Source organism: Halichoeres trimaculatus, unplaced genomic scaffold (genome assembly GCF_033239565.1).
Source record: "Halichoeres trimaculatus isolate MK-OKI-2021-1 unplaced genomic scaffold, fHalTri1.1 fHalTri1_scaffold_12, whole genome shotgun sequence".
Taxonomy (NCBI): Eukaryota; Metazoa; Chordata; class Actinopteri; order Labriformes; family Labridae; genus Halichoeres; species Halichoeres trimaculatus.
Window position 1 is genome coordinate 2,048,314 of NW_027437190.1, and position 19,910 is coordinate 2,068,223.

Sequence of the window (19,910 nt, forward strand, 5' to 3'; positions counted from 1 at the left end):
CCTCATTCTAGGTGAACTGTCAGGCTGGTTATAGGTCTCTGTGTAAAATGAATGTGTGGTATAAGGCATACCCCGCCCTCTCCTTTAGTTTCATATCAGTAATGCCGTCTTTGGACACCAGTTTGTTAAAAACGAGAATCCCAATAACCATGTTAACCTGCCGGAGAGAAGAGGCACAGGATTAAAGCAGAGCAGAGACACTTCCTTCACTTCATAACATGCACATCTATCCTGATGATGAAGACAAGGAGGTGAAAGGATGGAATTCAGCATGCTGATAAATGTCCTCACAATCATTATCTGTGCTTACTGTACCATCTGAAGTGTTAGTGACAAAATATCATCAGGTAGCCCATTAAGCCTGCCTGCTTTAAAACAGATGAGACGATGGATTGCTAATCTGTGACCCCCTTTAAGGGAAGAAGCATGCTGAAGAGGAAAATCATACATAAATTATGAGATGTGTGAGATCAAAGAGGGGGAGGGGATGTCTCTGCCTGTAGTAATTCCTACTCTTTTACTGCTTTGAGGATTCCCTGTGTGTAAGAATCTGTAGTACGAGTCTGAGTGAAGCTGCTGAAAGTGGGCTGCTGCCAGCTGGAGCAGCAGCTCTTCAGAAGAGAAGCAGAGGCTCCAAATGAGTTGTGCTCTCCAAGGTGGAGAGGTGGAAAAGAGGAGGTGGGATGTGAATCTCTTATCATGGAGCTAAATGAAGAACAGAGTTTCAGTGCAGAGCTCGTGGCTGAGAACATCCAGGGAGTGTGTGAGGATTGACACACACAACTTCAGTTAAAAAGTAAGGATGTGCCTAGCAGCAGCTACAGCAATTAACGCTGATTGAAGCAGCTGTTTGTCCTACTGGCTGGCCACACACTATACCATTTTAGTCCTGTTTCATCTTCTCAGTGATTGGGGGCCTCTTGTGGGCGGATTCAAGGTCTGGTCCAACTGATTATGTGTCCTTGTTACCTGGATCCTGTCCAGCAATCATAGACCAGGAGCAAGTGCTAAACGTCAGGTTAGCAGTCGCTACAGAGAAACTTAAACCATGTGCTGTAGTGATGATGGCAGCAGAGCTCATAGTTGAGACATTTAGTTTCTTTTTAGAGCTCAGAAAAGGAGTGCTGAATGAGGACAGTTTAATGATAACTCCACCATAACAGACAGAAAACAATCCATCAGAGTGGAATCACTTGGACTGTTCATTTAACAGGAAACCATTTGTTAATGTTTTCTAACCATGCAGAGGGAAAACAACACAGACAGACGAGAGAGGAAATACCAAGACAACAGCTGCAGCAGGTCCAACAAATGCATAGAGGAGACCTCCTTCCAGAGAGAGCCAGCAGCTACCAGACAGGAGCAGGAGGACACAGATGGAGAGAAGAGGAAAGGAGGAAAGGAGGGAGAAGGGGAGAGAAGGGAAGAGGAGACATGAAGGGTTGTAGAGAGGAGCAGATTGGGAGGCAGAGGAGTGTATGCACGAGATGAAGGGGGAGAAAAAGAGAGGTTAATCACGCTGCAGGTTGAAACCCACAGTGGTGTGTAATATCTGTAGAAAGTCACAGAGGTGAAGATCAGCTGAGCAGATCAACACACACACAGCACACAGACTTCAAAGAGAGCGTACTTACTAGCTTTGTGTCCCATATCCCTTTGCTTTAGTGAACCCCACTGAGATCGCCACTACCAGGGCAGGGAGACCTGAGACAGGAGGCAGAAAGGTTCATAAACACACAAGACCCTGACAGAAGCTGCATGAACAACAGAGAGAAGAGCCCTACCCCAGCCCAGACACAGGAAACGCTTGCGTATGATGCGATTCCTGAGGCGGCCTGTCACTGCCATGTACGACTGCCACGCCTCTGTCAGCACCCAGCAGAACGAGGACAGGAAGAAGAAATGAAGGAAAGCAGCAATCAGGGTGCATAAAATCTGAAAGACAAAGAGCGAGAACTCCATCAGCACGTTTATACACCATCAACAGCAGAGGTGAGATCAGCAGAGCCATACCTTATTCCGTGTCTGAGTCTGTCCTATGAGAATCAGGGCGTTGGAGGAGATGATGGAGAGGCAGAAGTTGATGAGAATGACCGAACGCTCAGACCGAATATACCTGCAGAAACAGATTAAAATGAAGTCAGGATGAACCTGACCTGGCTGAATGAGCTGGACATTAGCAGGTTGACCTGTGTGATCACATCTGTACAAAACTAAGTTTAAAACAGCTTGACTCAGGTGGCACGTATTTCAAGAGTAACTCTCTGCGTCCTCTGGTCCTCAGGAGCTGTCATGTGTGAACATGTTGAACTGAACGTGTTTAACTCTCGTTACAATGTGCCGTGCAAACATCCTGCAGTGTCCCCAGAGTCTGGAGCTTCATCTCACCTCCATACGGACACATAGATGATTATGAGCAGCAACAATGTGAGTGAAGAAACTCCACAGCCGACAATCAGCGTCACTGACGGCAGCTGTGTCTTATCCATGTTCTGGAAAAGAAGAGAAGACAAAGACAGAAAGGGAAAACGTGTTAGGGTCACGTCCCAACATCTTCTGACACCATTATGATTCTGCAGAAGTTGATGTTTACCTGAGCTCAAAATGTCAACCCAGTATACAGAGTGTGTCTGAGTCCACATCAACAATGTGATGAATAGAAATGTAGTGAAAACGCTCAGAAGCACAGCTGAAAACAGAGTCTGAAAGACGCTTCCAGATCTGTGGTGAGCGCAGACTTTGACAGGAGCTGTCAGCACATGAATACAAAAGGAGAAAAACTCCCTGCTGGCTCCATTTGTTGAGAGCTCACCTCCTAACTGGGTCACTCATGGTTCACATGCAGTGGACTACGTTTTCCTTACCATCACTTCTGTGTCGCTGATGCTTTTCAAGAGCACACAGTGCATAGACCCTGTCACTTTGGCTTCAAACCATTCGACAGGAAAGGCTTTTCTCAGACTGCAGAAAAACAGCTCTGACTCACAGAATCTCATGTTTGGGCTTTTCGTGTCTGATGCAGACGTGCAGCCATGTCTGTAATGGGTGTGGGAGTCAAAGAAAACACAAAGGCAAAATCGCTGAATATCTTAAAAGGCTCCAAAGAATCCACTTCTGCCTTGATGTAAACTCAACAGCTTCAGTGTTTGACTCTGAATAAGTCTGTGACAGTGTCAGGCTGTATAGTGGAGCTGCTGGTATATTCAGTTTTCAGGATCTTAACGGTTTCATTGACAATGATGTGCAGAAGCATCCACACAAACTTCTTCACACAACACAGTTCAGGAACAGAAGTCTGTAACCCAAACATAAGAGTTCATCATCTCAGGGGTTGAAAACTTCCAGCATAGACCCTCAAAGAGGTGGAGCCAGAGACAGCCAACTGTACCCTGAGATGGTTAAATGCTGCCATGCTAACACACTAAAAAGCCCGTCCCAACAAAGACACAGAAACAAAAATAGATCACTACAGTCAATCTGTATTACTACCAAGCAATTCAAGTCAGGCTAGAGGAGCAGATACAGGGAACTTCAAATTTAGCATTGAGCAGACACACCCTGGATATTGTTGTTTCTCTTTTAGAACAATACATAAACCGTGTGCACACCTCAGCCTGTTCACTGTACCTCTGTAACCTGATGCAGTCATCAAGCCGTCATAAGGTCGGGGCTTAAACGGTGACTAAGGCAGAAAAGTGATGATCCTTCTTAAGTCAGCTTGAATTTAAAGAGGACAACTACTACTAACTGGTAGTTAGCTGATGCTAACTGTTAATTAACTTACATCAGTTACACTATCAATTCAACGTCAGATATTTAAGCAACTGATGCTTATTGTTACTGATAGTTAACTATTGGTAACTGATGCTAACTGATAGTTAACTAAGGCTAACTGATAGTTAACTAAGGCTAACTGATAGTTAACTAAGGCTAACTGATAGTTAACTAAGGCTAACTGATGGTAAACAGAGGTAACTGACTGGTGGTAAGAGAGAGGTAACTGATGCTTACCAAAAGTTTACTGTTGTTAACTAATAGTTACCTGATACTAATGGCTGACTAATGCTTAATAATGCTTAATAGTCACTAGTGTAAACTAATGCTAACTGATAGTTAACTGATACTTAGTTAATGCTAACTTGTAGTTGACTGATGCTAATTGATAATTAACTGACACTAACTGGTAGTTAACTGATGCCAACTGATAGTTAACTAATGCTAAATGATGGTAAATGAGAGGAAACTGATGCTAACCAAAAGTTTACTGTTGTTAACTGATAGTTACCTGATGCTAACTAATGGCTGACTAATGCTTAATGATGCTTAATCACTAGTGTAAAGTGATGCTAACTGATAGTTAACTGATACTTAGTTAATGTTAACTTGTAGTTGACTGAAACTAATTGATAATTAACTGACGCTAACTGAAAGTTAACTGATGCTAACTGATACTCTGTTTATGCTAACTGATGCGCACTTGATGCTTACTGACACGCAGTTGATGCTAACTTGTAGTTTACTGATGCAAACTGATGATAACTGATAGTTTACTGATGCGGTATGTTTACATCACAAGCGCAGTTGCTAACACTAGCTGTGCTAAGTTGTTAGCTCCCTTCTCTAGAGCACAAAGGATGGCGGAAGGCTTCAACAAATGAAGAAACCCTGTCCAAATGTTTTGTCATGTGACCCCACTTCTAGAAAGTACAGACTGGGAGTGTAAACCAGACCTTTAATGTCAATGAGGCTTTTTACCTGGTTCAATGAAGGATTGTTTATGTGTGTATTGACTAAACGTTGACTAACATAGTTATATATAAAAAATAAGTCATTTTCAGTTATTGATGAGTCACAACCACACTGAGTGTAAACTGTTTAAAGGGTATAAAGATGAACACCATGTTTCTTCAAACTGCAGCAGCTTTTTCACAGTTTTGTAGTTTTTCAGATGTTTTTGTTGAGGGAAAATGATATAAAAGATAAAATCTAATATAAGCCACGGTTACATGAGGAGTGTTTTGTCTTTCCGAATAGAATCTTTCTGAATGACTTTTCTGAAAACACTAGTATACATAGAAAGGAATATTCCAATCTCTGGTCTACATGCGCCGCTGTAATCAAACAGAATAGTCAATGGGGCATGTGCAGAAAAACGTAAACATCACGAGATTTATCAAAGACAGGGGACAACAGTTTGTTTATCACGGTGTTGCAATACTCCATATTGCAAGTTTTTTGTCCGTCCAGTCTTGAAATTATGTTCAGTTCTTTCAAAGTTTGGATCAAAAACAAACTTTCTGCAGCAGTCCAGTGCTGACTGCTCGCCGCCATTTTTAAAATTGAGGAACGTCTCTAGTTGCGTCTTCCATCAAATCTGAGCATGGGCTGAAAGAACGCACCCTCTCAACTTTCCGTCTGAGTGGATACATGATACCTCAATCGGTTTGGGGAAAGGAATATTCCACCCCTGTGAAACCGATTAAATGTCCATTTGGATTGGCACTTTTCTTTCAGAATGAGGTGAATACAAAGGTTAAATTCTTTCCGTTTGAGCAAATAAACTGAATACAAGCGGAATATTTGGGTCCATGTATACGTGGCTATTGTCAGTTTACAGCACTCCTCTGCATATTCTCCCTGGATGTTCTGCTGAAACACTTGTGAACAGCTCTGAATTCTTAACCCTCTCATATTTCAGTGTTTCTGCTGTGTCACTAGTACTAGAAATGCAACTGTGTCAAGTAAATCACTTTGCTCATCCATATTTAAGACCCTACAAATTATACACAGCTCCTAAGAAGAGCCTGAAAAGCTGACAGAGAATATTAAGTGGATAGCGTTCTTGGGCTAAGCGGAAACACTGTGTCATGGAGAAGCTTTGGTGTGAAATGTCAGGTTTCTGAGTGTTGTGGGTTGAGGTGATGAGATTAGCTTCATTTATATTTATTTTGACTCTCAGGTCTGAACTGGGCCAAAAACACATTACAGGTCAGATGAAGACCACTACACATGACATGAGACATTTAATGGAGACAAGATGAAAGCTATTAACCTCTGCAGAGGTCAGCTCTACACATAATTAAAACCGTTTAAGACCCCTTAACCCAAAAAGTAACGTCAGTGTACGTGTGCGTTTTATTTAGACCTTTTTAAGAGCTTCGCTTTGCTAGCTAACAATCCCTTTGTTCTCTACTTACACACACAACACACGTTTCCCCACCTACTATAAGAGTCAGTATTAATTGATGCCCATTACAAACACACACACACACACACACACACACACACTTTGATAATCTCTGTTGGGCTCACCCCCAGCACCACCCTCTTCCTTAAAGAGAGGGTATTATACTTATACCATGCATTAAACATGGACATAAAGTACCATTGCTGGATGTTCAGACTGAGCATGTCCAGATTTTCAGACTTCTACATGTTTGTATTTTGCAGAAATCTCTGAATATGTAAACTGATTTAAAGGATAAGTTCGGTTGTTACAGCTTTTACATTGTTTATAGAGTGAAGCAGAACAAAATACTCACCCAGAAGGCTTTCCTGATCCAAGCAGTCCTTCAGGAGATATTTAGATCAAAAATCGTGCTGCGGACGTCCGTATAATGGGATCCATCGGGGCATAGACAGTGCCGCTCCAAAAACTGCATTAATCGTCCAAAAACTCATTAGTTTCACCAATATTCCATCATGGTCCGCTCCGGGTTAGTCCTCTGCTGCAGTCTGTGTCACTCCAGACAGCGCTGTGTGGCTGTAATGACCTCAGAACTGAAGAAGACTTTGTTTACATTTGTCCCTCTGCCCACGCGCAGCACTCTCTGGAGAGCTGACTCCACTTCCTCCTTTTTTTGAGCTCGTCATCTGTTAATTCTGGCTCAAAACTGTGATGACACCCATCATATTCAAAGTTCTCCTCCACAACATCTTCATCAGATAGATATTTGTCCATTTACACAAAACTGGAAGAAGAAAGTCTTCATTTAGCCTGCCGTCTTCCCCTGAAACAATGAGCCGCACTGCGCATGCGCTGAGGGGCAAACATAAACAAAGTCTTTGTCAGTTCTGAGGTCAGTACAGCCACACAGCGCTGTCTGGAGTGACACAGACTGCAGCAGAGGACTAACCCGGAGCGGACCATGATGGAATATTGGTGAAAAACACAAGTTTTCGGATGATTAATGCAGTTTTAGGAGCGGTGCTGTCTATGCCCCGATGGATCCCATTATACGGACGTCTGCTCCACGATTTTTGATCTAAATATCTCCCGAAGCACTGCTTGGATCAGGAAAGCCTTCTGGGTGAGTATTTTGTTCTACGTCATTCTATAAACAATATAAAAGCTGTATAAACCAAACTTATCCTTTAAACACTTTGTTCTAAAAAATAGCACCAGATCTTCACAAGGTTTGCTGAAGTGATCACATCATCACATGAGGATCTCCGAACTGGTTCAAGACACGTTTGAGGGTGGGGGTCTCAAACAACAAGGTCAGGAAGGGGGTTTGTGGAACAGGGAATCTTGAAGGGATGGCAGCTAAAACAAAGTGTTTCAGACAGAGGCTGAAATGTGGGTTTATAAAACACCTGTCAAAGAAAAAACAGATTACTTTGAGCTGTGGATCCTGTACAGATCCTACAGGGGCACCAGACAGACAGAATGAAACCTCAAAACAACACAGTACCCCCTCTAACTTAGGTACCTTCTGACTCCTAAAAACTAGCAACACAGGGTTTCACTTCTGCACAGGTTAAAGCAGTCAGTGACATTACAGGGGCCATTAAAACAATGGTTTTTCAATCAGTCACAAGGGTTAGGCAGAGAGAAACTTAAGTGTGACAGCAGCTCTGAACTGGCTCTGCTGCTGAAATCAAACAGGATGGCGAGGTTTCAAGACACCTCAACCACCAAGACATCAATTCCAGGACTGTAAAAGCTATTTATACACGTTCAGGTAGACCAGACGCTACAGTCCTAATCTGGTTGGAAGCGGCAGATTTTACATCCCACTGTTGACCAAACACCTGTCCGTTTGGGTGGAGTTTAGAATGACATCAGCTCAAAACACTGCAGAGGGACTTAGAGTATGTAGCTGGCTGGCTGTACAGAGGAGTGTTTATGGTGGTAAGTAGAGTTCAAACACACACACACATCACATGCACACACACACACACACACACACACACACACACAACAGAGAAAGCCCAGTACCACAGCCTCAGGGAGCCATGAACTCAACTAAAAGAATTTTACTGGTGCAGCTTTCAGTGAGAGGCTTTTCTACCCTGACAAGAATACAATTATGTGAGTAACCCAGAGTGCATGTACACACACACACACACGCACACGCACACGCACACACACACACACACACACACACACACACACACACACACACACACACACACACACACACACACACACACACAATACCCATGCAGGTATCTGGTATCTACAGCTGGGGAAATTTAGCAGGCTGGCAGCTTTTAGGGCCTCGCCTGCAGACCAAGGTGACTGCAAGGTGATTCATGAATAAACCACGATACTGCAAATCAGCAGAAACACACACACACACACACACACACACACACACACACACACACACACACACACACACACACACACACACACAGATGCATGCTTTTGAATAGTAAAACTGCAGGCTTGGGACGTGAGTGAAATTCTCTCCTCTTCTAAAACTTGACAGCTGGACAGCTGGACAGCCCTCCCAGCGCTACAGCAGATACAGTCTTTGTTGCCATGGTTGCATTGCAACATGGTAGCAGCAGCAGTGTCAGTGTTTGTTTTAGGCCGTGTGTTTATGCCTGAGCAGCCAGTGACATCTGGGTTTGGCAGAACTGATCTCTAAACATTGGCATCATAATAGCTCTGGTATCCTTCACCCTTTTTATAACAAGAACCAAAGATCCAGATGAGCTTCCTCAAAGCTTTGCAGAGAAGAAGACTGACCACCAGGAGATATATGACAGAAAACTGGCAAAATAATAAGCAAAGTGCCCAACGAGCAAAAAGGAGAAATCAAGCTGAGCTCTTCATCTATCTGTCATCACGACGCTTAGAGCACTTAAACATCACAGCAGCTCCTCGGCTCAACAGGACAAACCTTTAGCTGGAACATCACTGCACTACATAATGGCTGCTGAAGTATTTGTGCTTGGGGCAAAGTGTCGGACGGCCAAACCAAGGGCCCAACCATCAGACTGATCAGATATGACCACTAACACAAAGTAAGAGCAGTCCACCCTTTATTTCATTTCCTCTTTGGAGCTCATCAAAATATGACATCAGTCTGTCTCTGGATTAAAGCAGAGTTCACTCTGCACAGTATTATAAAGATAATCTGTTTAAAACTCCTCAGGTGGATCAGTGCAAGTTCTCTATGCCTGATAATGTCCCTGAGTTATATGTGCTGACAAACCTCATGTTCATTTTATGACACATGGAACTTTCCTCGTTTTGTGAAACCCTGAAACAAATGAATTATTGTGAACTGGAGGCAGGTAGTTTTTGATGGCCTGATTTTGCATTTTCATCATTTAAGTCAACTTTTTAAAGCTTTAGTTTGCTGATAAGGACCCGGAGATCTCAGCTAAAATAAGTATCACCAGCACCCCCCAAACACACAACAAAAGTCAGCAAACATAAATCATGAGATGCTACTTCAGATTTTTCTTTAGTGTGAGCTGTGCTATGGAGGATAGAGAATGATCAGAGCTGCTCTGATGTGAAATCCTAAATTTAACCCCTTACTGCCTGAATTAATGAACATTTTTTTTGTAAAAATAGAATGTTTATATGTGTTTTTGCATTCTTACAGATCTTAAATTAAGTGGAGATTGTAAATTTGAGTAAAGTACACACAATAATTACAACTAAATTATATTATAGATATGAGAAGTTCATCCCCTGACCAAGATATTCTGACATCATGGATCTGATACGATCATTAGTATGCATAGAAAATAAATCAACAGCTAATAATAAGATACAAAGGCCATTTCAGCTGCATCAAGACCTGACAAGGTGTGTCGCAAATGTTCAACAACAGACATCAAGAGGTTAAACACGGTCAAGTCCAAAACACACACAGTCACAGTGTCAGTCAATCAAGCCAAGCAAGCCATCTAAAGAAGAAGTCCAAACAACAGCCTTAAAAACAGTAGCAAATTCAAAGCATGAAGTCAAATGGAAACAGGAAGTGAAGGATAAACTTGTTGATTTGTGGAGACAAGCCAAGAATAAACACGACCCGGGACAAGAAAAGGAATTGGACAGAACTGCAGAACTCCGGCATCCTCTGGTTAGCTCTCGTAGTTTTCTGTTCAGTTCGGTCCGTCAGTACACCACGCATTGTGTGGTGTTTCCTTTGACTAAAACCAGGACAGGTCCCAAAATTACCACCGTACGCTCCCACTTTCTGGTATCCTTCTGTTAGGGTCCCAGACATTCTGATCCAACCCCAGGAGCTGGAGCTAGAAACACTGCAGTCCATTAATTGATGGAAAGAATTGTCACTTACCATGCAACAGCAGTAACAAAGACCACATTACCCTTCCATGTTTAAATCTCCTGTCAACTTCATGAAGAGAAGACTCTTTTTGTTTGGAAAATGGTGTCACCAATCAGAGTAAAACTGCTGTTGAAAAGATGTGTGTCACATTTTTCTCCTTTGTTGGATTTACTAGTGGGGTACACTTATTCAACGCCTACCAAGAAGGACACGGTTGGCTGTGGAAACGCAAACAGGATAAAACTTTACTGATCCAACCTGTACCAAACTGCTCTGATCCAAATGAGACAACTTGGTCGATTGATCGTCCATCCATGTATTTTCTTTACCGCTTATCCTGATCAGGGTCGCGGGTGGCTGGAGCCTATCCCAGCTGTCATTGGGCGAGAGGCGGGGTACACCCTGGACTGGTTGCCGGTTAATCACAGGACTGACACACATAGAGACAGACAACCAGTCACTCACTCACGCACACCTATGGACAATTAAGAGTGCTCAATTAACCTGGTGAGCATGTTTTTGGACTGCGGAGAGAACCCACGCATGCAAACTCCACACAGAAAGGCCCACCAGCCGAGGTGGGGATTTGAACCGGTGACCTTCTTGCTGTGAGGCTGCAGCGCTAAGCGTTACGCCTCCGTGCAGCCCTATGTTTTATTGTATTGCACTAATATCACAATATGATAAAACAAGACTGTTTAACAGCAAAGTCTGGGATTTGACTGGTTACATGATCTGGTCACATGACTTGCCAGTGAGTGGAGCAGAGCAGGCAGAAAGAAGTCAACACTTTGCTTGAACCTGTTACACAATAAGGGATGGGTATGGAAAACCAGTTAGAATGGGATAGAACTTTATTTGTTATTGCAACAAGTGCAACGAAATTGCAAATTGCTTACCAGTTCCTGGTAAGATTCAAAAAGAAATCCATCTTTAGCCGTCATGCTTAATCATTCCCCTGTCTATCTTTGATCCTTACATCAACTAGTCTGCTCCAGCTATCTTAGCTTCGCAAATAGATAATAGTTCCCCAAGAAAACTCTGATTCAGGGTTTTCAGCTTGTTTTGCTGAAGAACCGAACACACAAAGAAATGCTTGTAAAAAAGAACAGTTAATGTATAAAAATTTGATTTCATTACAACACAGATTCATTGCTTGTTGGTTGAAAATACACAAGTAGAGGACCTTGAAAATAACTGTATACTAAATCACATTCACAATGCTGAGGAAAACAATCAGAGTTTGATTATTTCCCAAAATCTTTCAGCCCTTCAACTGTCTTTAGATCTGCAAAGAGAGCTCTCTGTCTGTATTTTTAAATTTCCTCATTTTGAACTCTTTCTGTTCGTCTGCTCTCGTGCAGATAGGAGACATCACTGTCTCTCTCTTTTTCAGATTCTATCTCTGTGCAGCTTAATGAGCCACCAAAGGGACTTTACAAAATGTTTGTATTTGTCAAGAGACATCAAGTCCAGCCAACCTCAGATTGATAACTGCTCGGGGTGTGGTGGCTGGGAGACACAGCAGACAGGAATCAGGAGAGCACAAGTCAAGGGTGCATTCTTCACTGCTCTTTCCCTTCCACTGCCACACTTTCTTTACCTCTGTCAGTAAACCTCAGCTGCACGCTCACTTGTGGCACCTTTGGAAAATATGACCACAGATCTGTCTGTTTCAGAGACTTTAGTGTTTTCTTATATTATAAATGTTGTATTAATAGATTAATGTCTTTTAATCTTGCATCTGATATTAAAGAGAATCAAAGTATGGGACGTTTTGACAACCTAGCAACAAAGTGCAAAGTAGGGAGCGTTTTAAAAACCTAGCGACAAAACCAATGCCTGTCTTGTGAGAACTGTCCCATTTTGAAGAGCAACATGCTCAAAAAAAACAAGCTGATCGAATGCCAGGGCTGGCTTTTCTTAAGAGTCACTGAGCCAAAGAGAAGTTGAAAGATGTGGGTTTCTTTCTTCACTTTATTCGTCCCGTTTTTTTGGGCAGATCTAACAGCAGCAGCTTCATGGAGCAGAAAAACACAGTTATTCAGCTTACTGTAAAAATACCCATGAATTATTAAAAGTGGAGTCATTCTTCAGACTACTTCCAAACATTTCAGCCCCGCTGCGTGCAGGGACACAGTTTGGAAACATAAATGCAGCCGGTTGACGTAATGTGAGTCAGTGTGAGCTGTGATTTAAACTGAAGTTCTCCTGATACTGATAGTTTGGCAAAAATGCAGTGTGGGCAATAACTTTGTTTAATGTGCCAATCCTGCCTTAGCATTTATAGGTCCACCAACAAACCCACTTTTCCAAAACATATCCTACGCAGCAAACATACTGTACAGAAACACTTCCACTGGCAGCAGGGCTGAGAATGAAGGCGCCCTGCTGGCACAGAGTGTGATGCGTTAGCCAAAGAGCAGTTTTCCCGTCACCCACATCTCTTTTTTTAAATCATAGCAGGAAAAAACACAGATAGAGCGGGTTTGTGGAAATAAACCAGAGTCCCAACGCCTCGGCAATCGTTAGAGGAGCTTGTTTGGAGTCACTGGCTGTCTTGTGCTTTGGGATTCTTACAGTGTTCTGAATAAGGCTGTGTCAAAATAAAGCATCTTGAATAAATGCTAACAGGATCTCAGAAGACGTTGGTGTTTGAGGAGAACGAGGAGAGTGAGAGGGAGGTGGCTGTGACAGAGGGCAGAGCAGAGACACACTTAGCAGGAAGAGGTGCAACAACAGCAGCAAACAGACCTAATCAAACACAGTCCTGCACACATTCTGAACTTTGCAGAGCCAGGGTCCAGGGTGGGAATCAGGTTTCTGAGAACCTGGCGTTTTGATGCTGACACAGTCTCAGTCTAGTGGTTCAGTTTGTGAAGGATTCCAGAGGAAATGCTGCCAGAATGCACAGGCCTGTGTTTTGATGATGCTGGCTGTGAAAGTGTCAACAAATCATCAACTTTAAAGAGACAGGCCAAGAAGGTCAAGACTTATCATCCTCACCCAGCTCCTGGTGTGAGGTCTTCTGTGCGAGCAGAAGTAAAGAGAGAGTTTAATAAAATAAGCTTTGTGGCAGTAAGAGGATGAAGACCAGCCCCCCCTCCCAGCAAGAGATAATTGGCTGAGTTTATAGCCTGTCTTGTGTCCAGGTTTGATGCGTGTGCTGGGGCCAAGTTAATTAAATCCCCCAGATTAATCTGCACTGCAGTGAAGTTTTCTCTAAAAGCAAAAAGGAGGGAGAAAAGGATTACGAGTGCACTGGAATGGAAAGGTGTCTGCTGAGACGGGCAAACTTTTACTTCCTCCCCAGCCAATGACGGCGCTCGGCTGGATGTCTCACGCTGCGTCCAAACGAGAGCGCTCCCATCCAAAAGAAAATGACCAGATTGCATTATTCCACATGACTAGAGGCAGATTCGCTCCAGCTATCACTGCTTAGGAGCTCTGCAGGAAGTCATTTCCTCCAGAAATCTATCAGAGGACGCTGCCGCCAATATGAGCAGTAAACAAATGGGAATATTTAAACAAGTGGCACTAGGCTCAGTAACAGAGAGGAGAACATAACTTCTGATCAACAGTCCAACCATGGAGTGAAAGTGGCACCTGTAGTAAATAAAGAAAGAACATTTAAAGCTAATGAAAATAAAACCACCACTTGGTTGATATCACCTGAACTCACTTATCAACCTGTGTCACCTGACAAAGCTGGTAAGTGATGAAATTGAATGAATGAAATTCACTATGAAACATTTCACTTAAAGCTATGGTGTACGATTTGCTAGCTTTGCACATCTTAATAACACTGTTTATAGGGCTGTTATGGTCCTATGGTCCAATCTACATAATATAAAGACCAAAAAGAATGAAAAAAATCCATTCAGCATATCCGCTGCAAAGCTGCATACTAGTTGACCAATTCGAGCCGCGCATGGCATGCGTGGTTTGGATTGGTCTGTGAGTCCATCAAATCCCCTGTCTCCCTCGCTTCGCACCATCATGCCCATGGTCCCACCTGGTCCTTCCCCACTACCACTCTCACGTCAGCTAGCTGCTCATCTACCGAAGCGTCATGGAGCCAGAGAAGACCGAAACCAGGAAGCTGTTACTGTTACCCTCCACAGGGAAGGGAAGAAAACGCAAAAGTTTCAAGGAAAAGGCTGAAGCAAGGAAGAATTATGAGCGATACAGGTGCCAACAGAGACTGAATATTGGAGAAATGTACGACCAGTAGAAAAAGCTGCAGAGGGATTTGGGACTGAAGACTGACGCAGAGACAGCTGAGTTTCTGTTGAACAGGCAATGACTTTGTTTCCCGCAGTGGGAGATGTCAGCTGAATAACTCTGGTTAGTCTGTGCCTATACTGGCTAATGACTGAACGCTGCTGGTCGGAACGGGTCGGCTCTGTCAATAGATTTTAGCATAAGTTAGCCACACATCTTTAGCATTGTGAACTGAGCTGGTGAAGACACGCCGAGAAAGGTAAAGCCTCGCCCACAGTCGGCTCTGCTCTGATCAGCTGCCAGACCTGCTTCACCGGCTAATTCATGGTTTTGATCGCGCCGGTCCAATTGAAAAAGCTACCACTGTGTGTTACAAGGAGGATGACTGTCTTGTTTGTTACATTTTCTGCCGGCTGCTTCTTGCTCTTTCGGAGGGGGGGTGTTGTTAGGAGGCGAAGAAGGGCCATACGAGCTGGGGGGAGGGATCTTGGAACAAGTAGGGGAGGGGTGAGTGAGGCTGCGTTTTTCAAATGTGTCTCATCAGCCAAACTGGGTTTCAGATCGTAAACCACAGCTTTAAGTGTTTCACTTTTACTAATTCAGGCATTCAAATACAAGTCTGACCAAAAACTGTTTGTTATTTAACCTTCCCCAAGAAATATTCACAGTGAGTGAAGTGTTTTTTATAGTCACAGATGACAGGAAAAGAAAAGAGGACTCATATATGTATAGGACAAGATCAACAAAGAGATGGTACCACTCAGGCCCTGGAAGATGCCATCGTCTCAAACTGAGCGCTCCATACAAAGCCTCAAAGACCTGTACCTCTGAGGCTTGATAAGGTAAAAACCTTTACAAACAGGAATAATTAGAGATATCTACATGTCAGATTATGTACTGAAGTGCTACCCTGTTCACCCCTCCTGCTGGTCAAGGACAAGAAGCTTCTGTGATGCATGATAATTATGACTCCTTTCATCCACAATTAAAACACACTCTCCTCTTTTTCTTCCAGCGAGCACCCTTCAGGTCGACTCACTTCAGGCATTAAACAGGCACAAACATGGTGGTGCAAGATGGCAGCCTCCATGGAAGGAGAGCTGCTCCTATTGACAGTAGGTTTAAAACTGTATTCTGAGGTAACAAAGACTAAAACATCCCAGTGTTTTATTTATCTTTTTGACCTTTATTTAAACAGGTTGGTCCCATCCAGATTGCAGTTTTGTTTTTGAGGGGGAAAGACTAGACCAAGACAGTCAGCAGCAAAGTTACAGGCACAGGTAAACAAAGTGCAGCTGACAAGCAAGAACAATCTCAATGAAGAGTCAGATGTGCAGCTGGGTTAACTTAAAACCACCGCATTGTGCAGAATATGACTCAAACTCTGATTTTAGATTTAAACAGAGAGTGACACCGGCTCCTTCCATTTCTATTTTTTCCCCTAAAACCCAGCACCCCCTTTCCCAATTTTCCTTCTAGCTTTATGATAGAGAACATCCTGAGGACACAAAAATACTGTGCAGCACTTTCCTTTGTGATAAAAACACACAGATAGTGTGGGAGCAGGCCAGTAATCCTCTTTAAATGGTAGTTTCAAATATGTATCAGTCTACAGGCGGTCAGAAAAGACCCCAACCCAGATGATTCAAACATCCTTTAAATCAGGGTCCCATTTCTACCCAGTCTGATCTGTTGTATGCAGCTAGATATGACACACTGTGGACGCTAACAGGGTTAGTCTGGATGAACGTTCTGTACCCAGAATGAACCACATCTGGAGAAGATAAGAGACAAACCAACATGTCCTCCAGGGTCACCTCATCATCACACCCTCAGAGCTGCTTTGTGTGTTTGAGGGGGAGTCAGGATGTGGTTGATCCAAGAACCTGAGGCAGGGAAACATTTTTTTTCTTTGTGTTTCACGTTCCTATTTGATCAGTTTTTTGTTTGTTTGTTTTCCTCATTTTTATTCTTAATTTTTTTGTTCCCTTTGTTTAGCTTTTTCTTGTTTCTAGCAACATATCATTTTCTACCCTTCCTTCCCTCCTTCCTTCCTGCCTGCCTGCCCTTATTCCTTCCTTCCATCCTTCCTTCCTTCTTTTCTTTCCTCCTTTCTACCTGTCTTTCTTGCTTCCCAACTTTCCTTCTTTTATTCTTTCTTTCTTTCTTTCTTGCTTTCCTCCTTTTTCTTTCTTTCTGTCTTCCTTCCTTCCCTTTTTTTCCCAAACCACCTCCCTTCTTTCCTGTCTGAGTACCATGTTTTAGTCAAATACAGCATTTCGGTGCTGTACCCAGTGCTGTACCCTCTCCTCCTCACTTTGCTGTGATCAAACAGGAAGCTGATCAGTAACACATAAACACCAAGCTGCACTTGCAGTGTGTGGATGTGTCAAATGTATCCGGGCCTGAACCTGAATCTCTAGTTGATGACAGATTTGCAGATTTTTCACTGCTGGTCTTCATTAAAAATGGGATTGTTTCTTTTCCAAACTGGTGATCTAACATCTAATATGGACATCAAAGACTCCCAGATCATTGCTGTTATAATTATCATTATTATCTATTCATTTATCTATATTTTTATTTATTTATTTTGAATATTTAATTTATTTATTTTCTGTCTGTCTGTCTGTTATGCATTGATTTGTCTGGTTTTGATTTTGATTTTAACTGTATATCTGCTGTATCTGTCCTTATATCAGTGTACTGTAAAAATACTACTGCAAGATGTAGTTAATTTTTTACTTTTGCTTTGCACTATAAAAGTTCAATAAAAATACGTTTGAAAAAAAAAAAAAAAAAAAAAAGGATTTGTTAGGAGGATGAGGAGCAGCAGAGGGGAACTTAGACCCACAGCTCAGCTTCTGTAGCCCAAAAGCTACCCAGCAGGCTATTTTGATATCCCTACAAAAATGAAGCTACCTTCAATCCAAATATGTGAACGCTTTGGTAGCTTTAAGTCCTCAGATCCCTGGGATTGTGGTCTGATGGTCTGAAGTGGCCTGACCCTGTTTCTACAGACTCAGACCAATCATACACACTGAGGGCGAAGCTCATGGCAGAGGCCTGCAACATCCAAAGTGACACGAGCATGCTCATTCATCCTCACACACACACATACACACACACACACACACACACACACACACACACACACACACACACACACACACACACACACACACACACACACACACACACACACACACACACACACACACACACACACACACACACACACACACACACACACACACACACACACACACACACACACAGGTGGAGCAGTGGCAGGGAGCTGGGCTCAGGTTTTCAGTTTTTGCCTTTGACTGCTGCATGTTATTCTCTCTGTTTTTGCTCCTGAAAGCCTGCAGCAGTGTTGGACTGAGCAAATGGACACAAGAGGTGGCAGCAAGAGAATAAATGATGTGGCAAGTGGAGGGAGAGAGGGAGAACTAAAATATAATGCAGCATCAGAGCATGAAAAATGGTGTGATGAAATGACTAAGGGGCAGAGAGAGGAGGGATGAGATGGAGGGGGAGAGGGAGGAGACAGAGGGAAAAAAAGTGTCTGGGGTGTTTATCATGCTGGGGCTGTAGTGGGCTAGCTGCAGACAGCGCCCGGCCCATTTAGAAGCTACTATGTGTTGCATTGGGAATAATTAGCATGGCAGCTATGGCTGTCACACTGAGAATGGAATGTGGGGACAGAGATGGCAGACTGAGGAAGACAAGGAGTTGTCTTTCCTTCAGTTTTGGTAAAAAGAGTGGCCACATTTAGCTTCCCCTGTGTGCTGAACCTCCAGGCTGCAGCAGAGCTGTGAACAGGCTGTGGACTACACAGGTGGAGGCAGACCGCAGGAGGACAATGAGCTGGAGTCACCCTACCTCTGGTTCTCTGATAATCATACGTCACTGATTTACATGGAGTTCAGCTAGATCAGAGTTACACCAGCAGCTCTGTGAGGCTAAACTGTGTGCACAGCAGCACTTAGAGCCAATTCATCACACTGCTATGACAACATGTTCACGACAGCACTAACAAGATGACTACTGTTCAAAGTGGATACTGACCATCCATAGGGTTTCACAATTACCAGCCCCAATCGCCACCACCATCCGTCCAGCTGTAGACAGGTCACTTCATTCACAACCAGTCAGAGTAATGCTCAGTGTCCAAGAGTTACACCCACACATCCAATGGGAGCTCAGATACTGTCAGAATCAAATTTGCTGTTTGCTGACAGGCTTTGAGGAAAAAGGCCAAATACAACCACAGTCAGTCTAAATCATCTTCCTGGTACCCAACACTTCTTTACTATCAATGTTGTGTAAGAAGTTAAGCACTACAAGTTTAGCTCTATGGGCTCTAATTTCATGGCACAGCGCAGGGGGCGCAAGTCTGGCGCCACCCGCACAGTGTTCAATTTGTGTGGTGCACCGCCGTGCGCTGCCGATTTGACAATTTGGTAGACCGTCTGCGCAGAGATGGGTGTGACGGCGCGCCAGGGGGAGTTGACTGCGCGCCAGGAGGAGGTGTCAGCAGATTCATGTTGGCGCAGTGACAATTTCGTACCAAAAACAGCGCAGAAAGTGCGCTGAAAGCTCGCCAGCTCCAACCTGGTCTATTCTCAGTGCAAAGCGGAGCGCACCCTCCACAGCTGTAATTTGGTGACAGGCGCACATGTGCAAACATGTCAACAAAGCCTCAGAGGCAGGTTTCCAGAGTGTCACGCACATTTTAATGCAATAAACAATCACAGTAATCACTATTTAATGTAACCGTCTGAACCAGCATATACATTTATATCTATATTAACTGTCCCGTCACATCTGATGTCAGATTAAAGCCGTTTGTCATAATGGAAAGTTAACCTGGGGCTGGGTAGGTGCGCCTGCGCTTGCGCCTGGTCTACGAAATTAGAGCCCAGTATGTTCAGGGCCAGTGTTTCCCACTAATTAATGAGACTGTGGCGGCCCGCCACAGTCTCATTTGGCCCCGCCACAGTCTCATATGGAGACAAAAATACGATCCGTCACTCTGTCAGACCATTACACAGCTGTACTTTCCTACCGCACGTAAACAAGAGAACAAGAGTGCGCGCGCACTGGTCACACTCGTAGACGTCGCTCTTTACCTGTTAC

General features: G+C 43.5%; 1 protein-coding gene across 12 annotated transcripts in view; it reads right to left on the reverse strand.

Annotated features, from left to right (window-relative positions):
- The window catches only part of adgrb1a (adhesion G protein-coupled receptor B1a), a 224,402-nt gene that overhangs the window by 28,594 nt on the left and 175,898 nt on the right, over positions 1-19,910 (reverse strand). For all 12 annotated transcript variants that reach the window (XM_074684037.1, XM_074684032.1, XM_074684031.1 and 9 more), the window contains 6 exons: positions 2,389-2,492; positions 2,014-2,116; positions 1,785-1,935; positions 1,635-1,704; positions 1,283-1,349; positions 72-157 (listed from right to left, as the gene is read on the reverse strand). In XM_074684037.1, the coding sequence (XP_074540138.1) occupies positions 72-157; positions 1,283-1,349; positions 1,635-1,704; positions 1,785-1,935; positions 2,014-2,116; positions 2,389-2,492 (581 nt within the window). The remainder of the gene's footprint in view (positions 1-71; positions 158-1,282; positions 1,350-1,634; positions 1,705-1,784; positions 1,936-2,013; positions 2,117-2,388; positions 2,493-19,910) is intronic.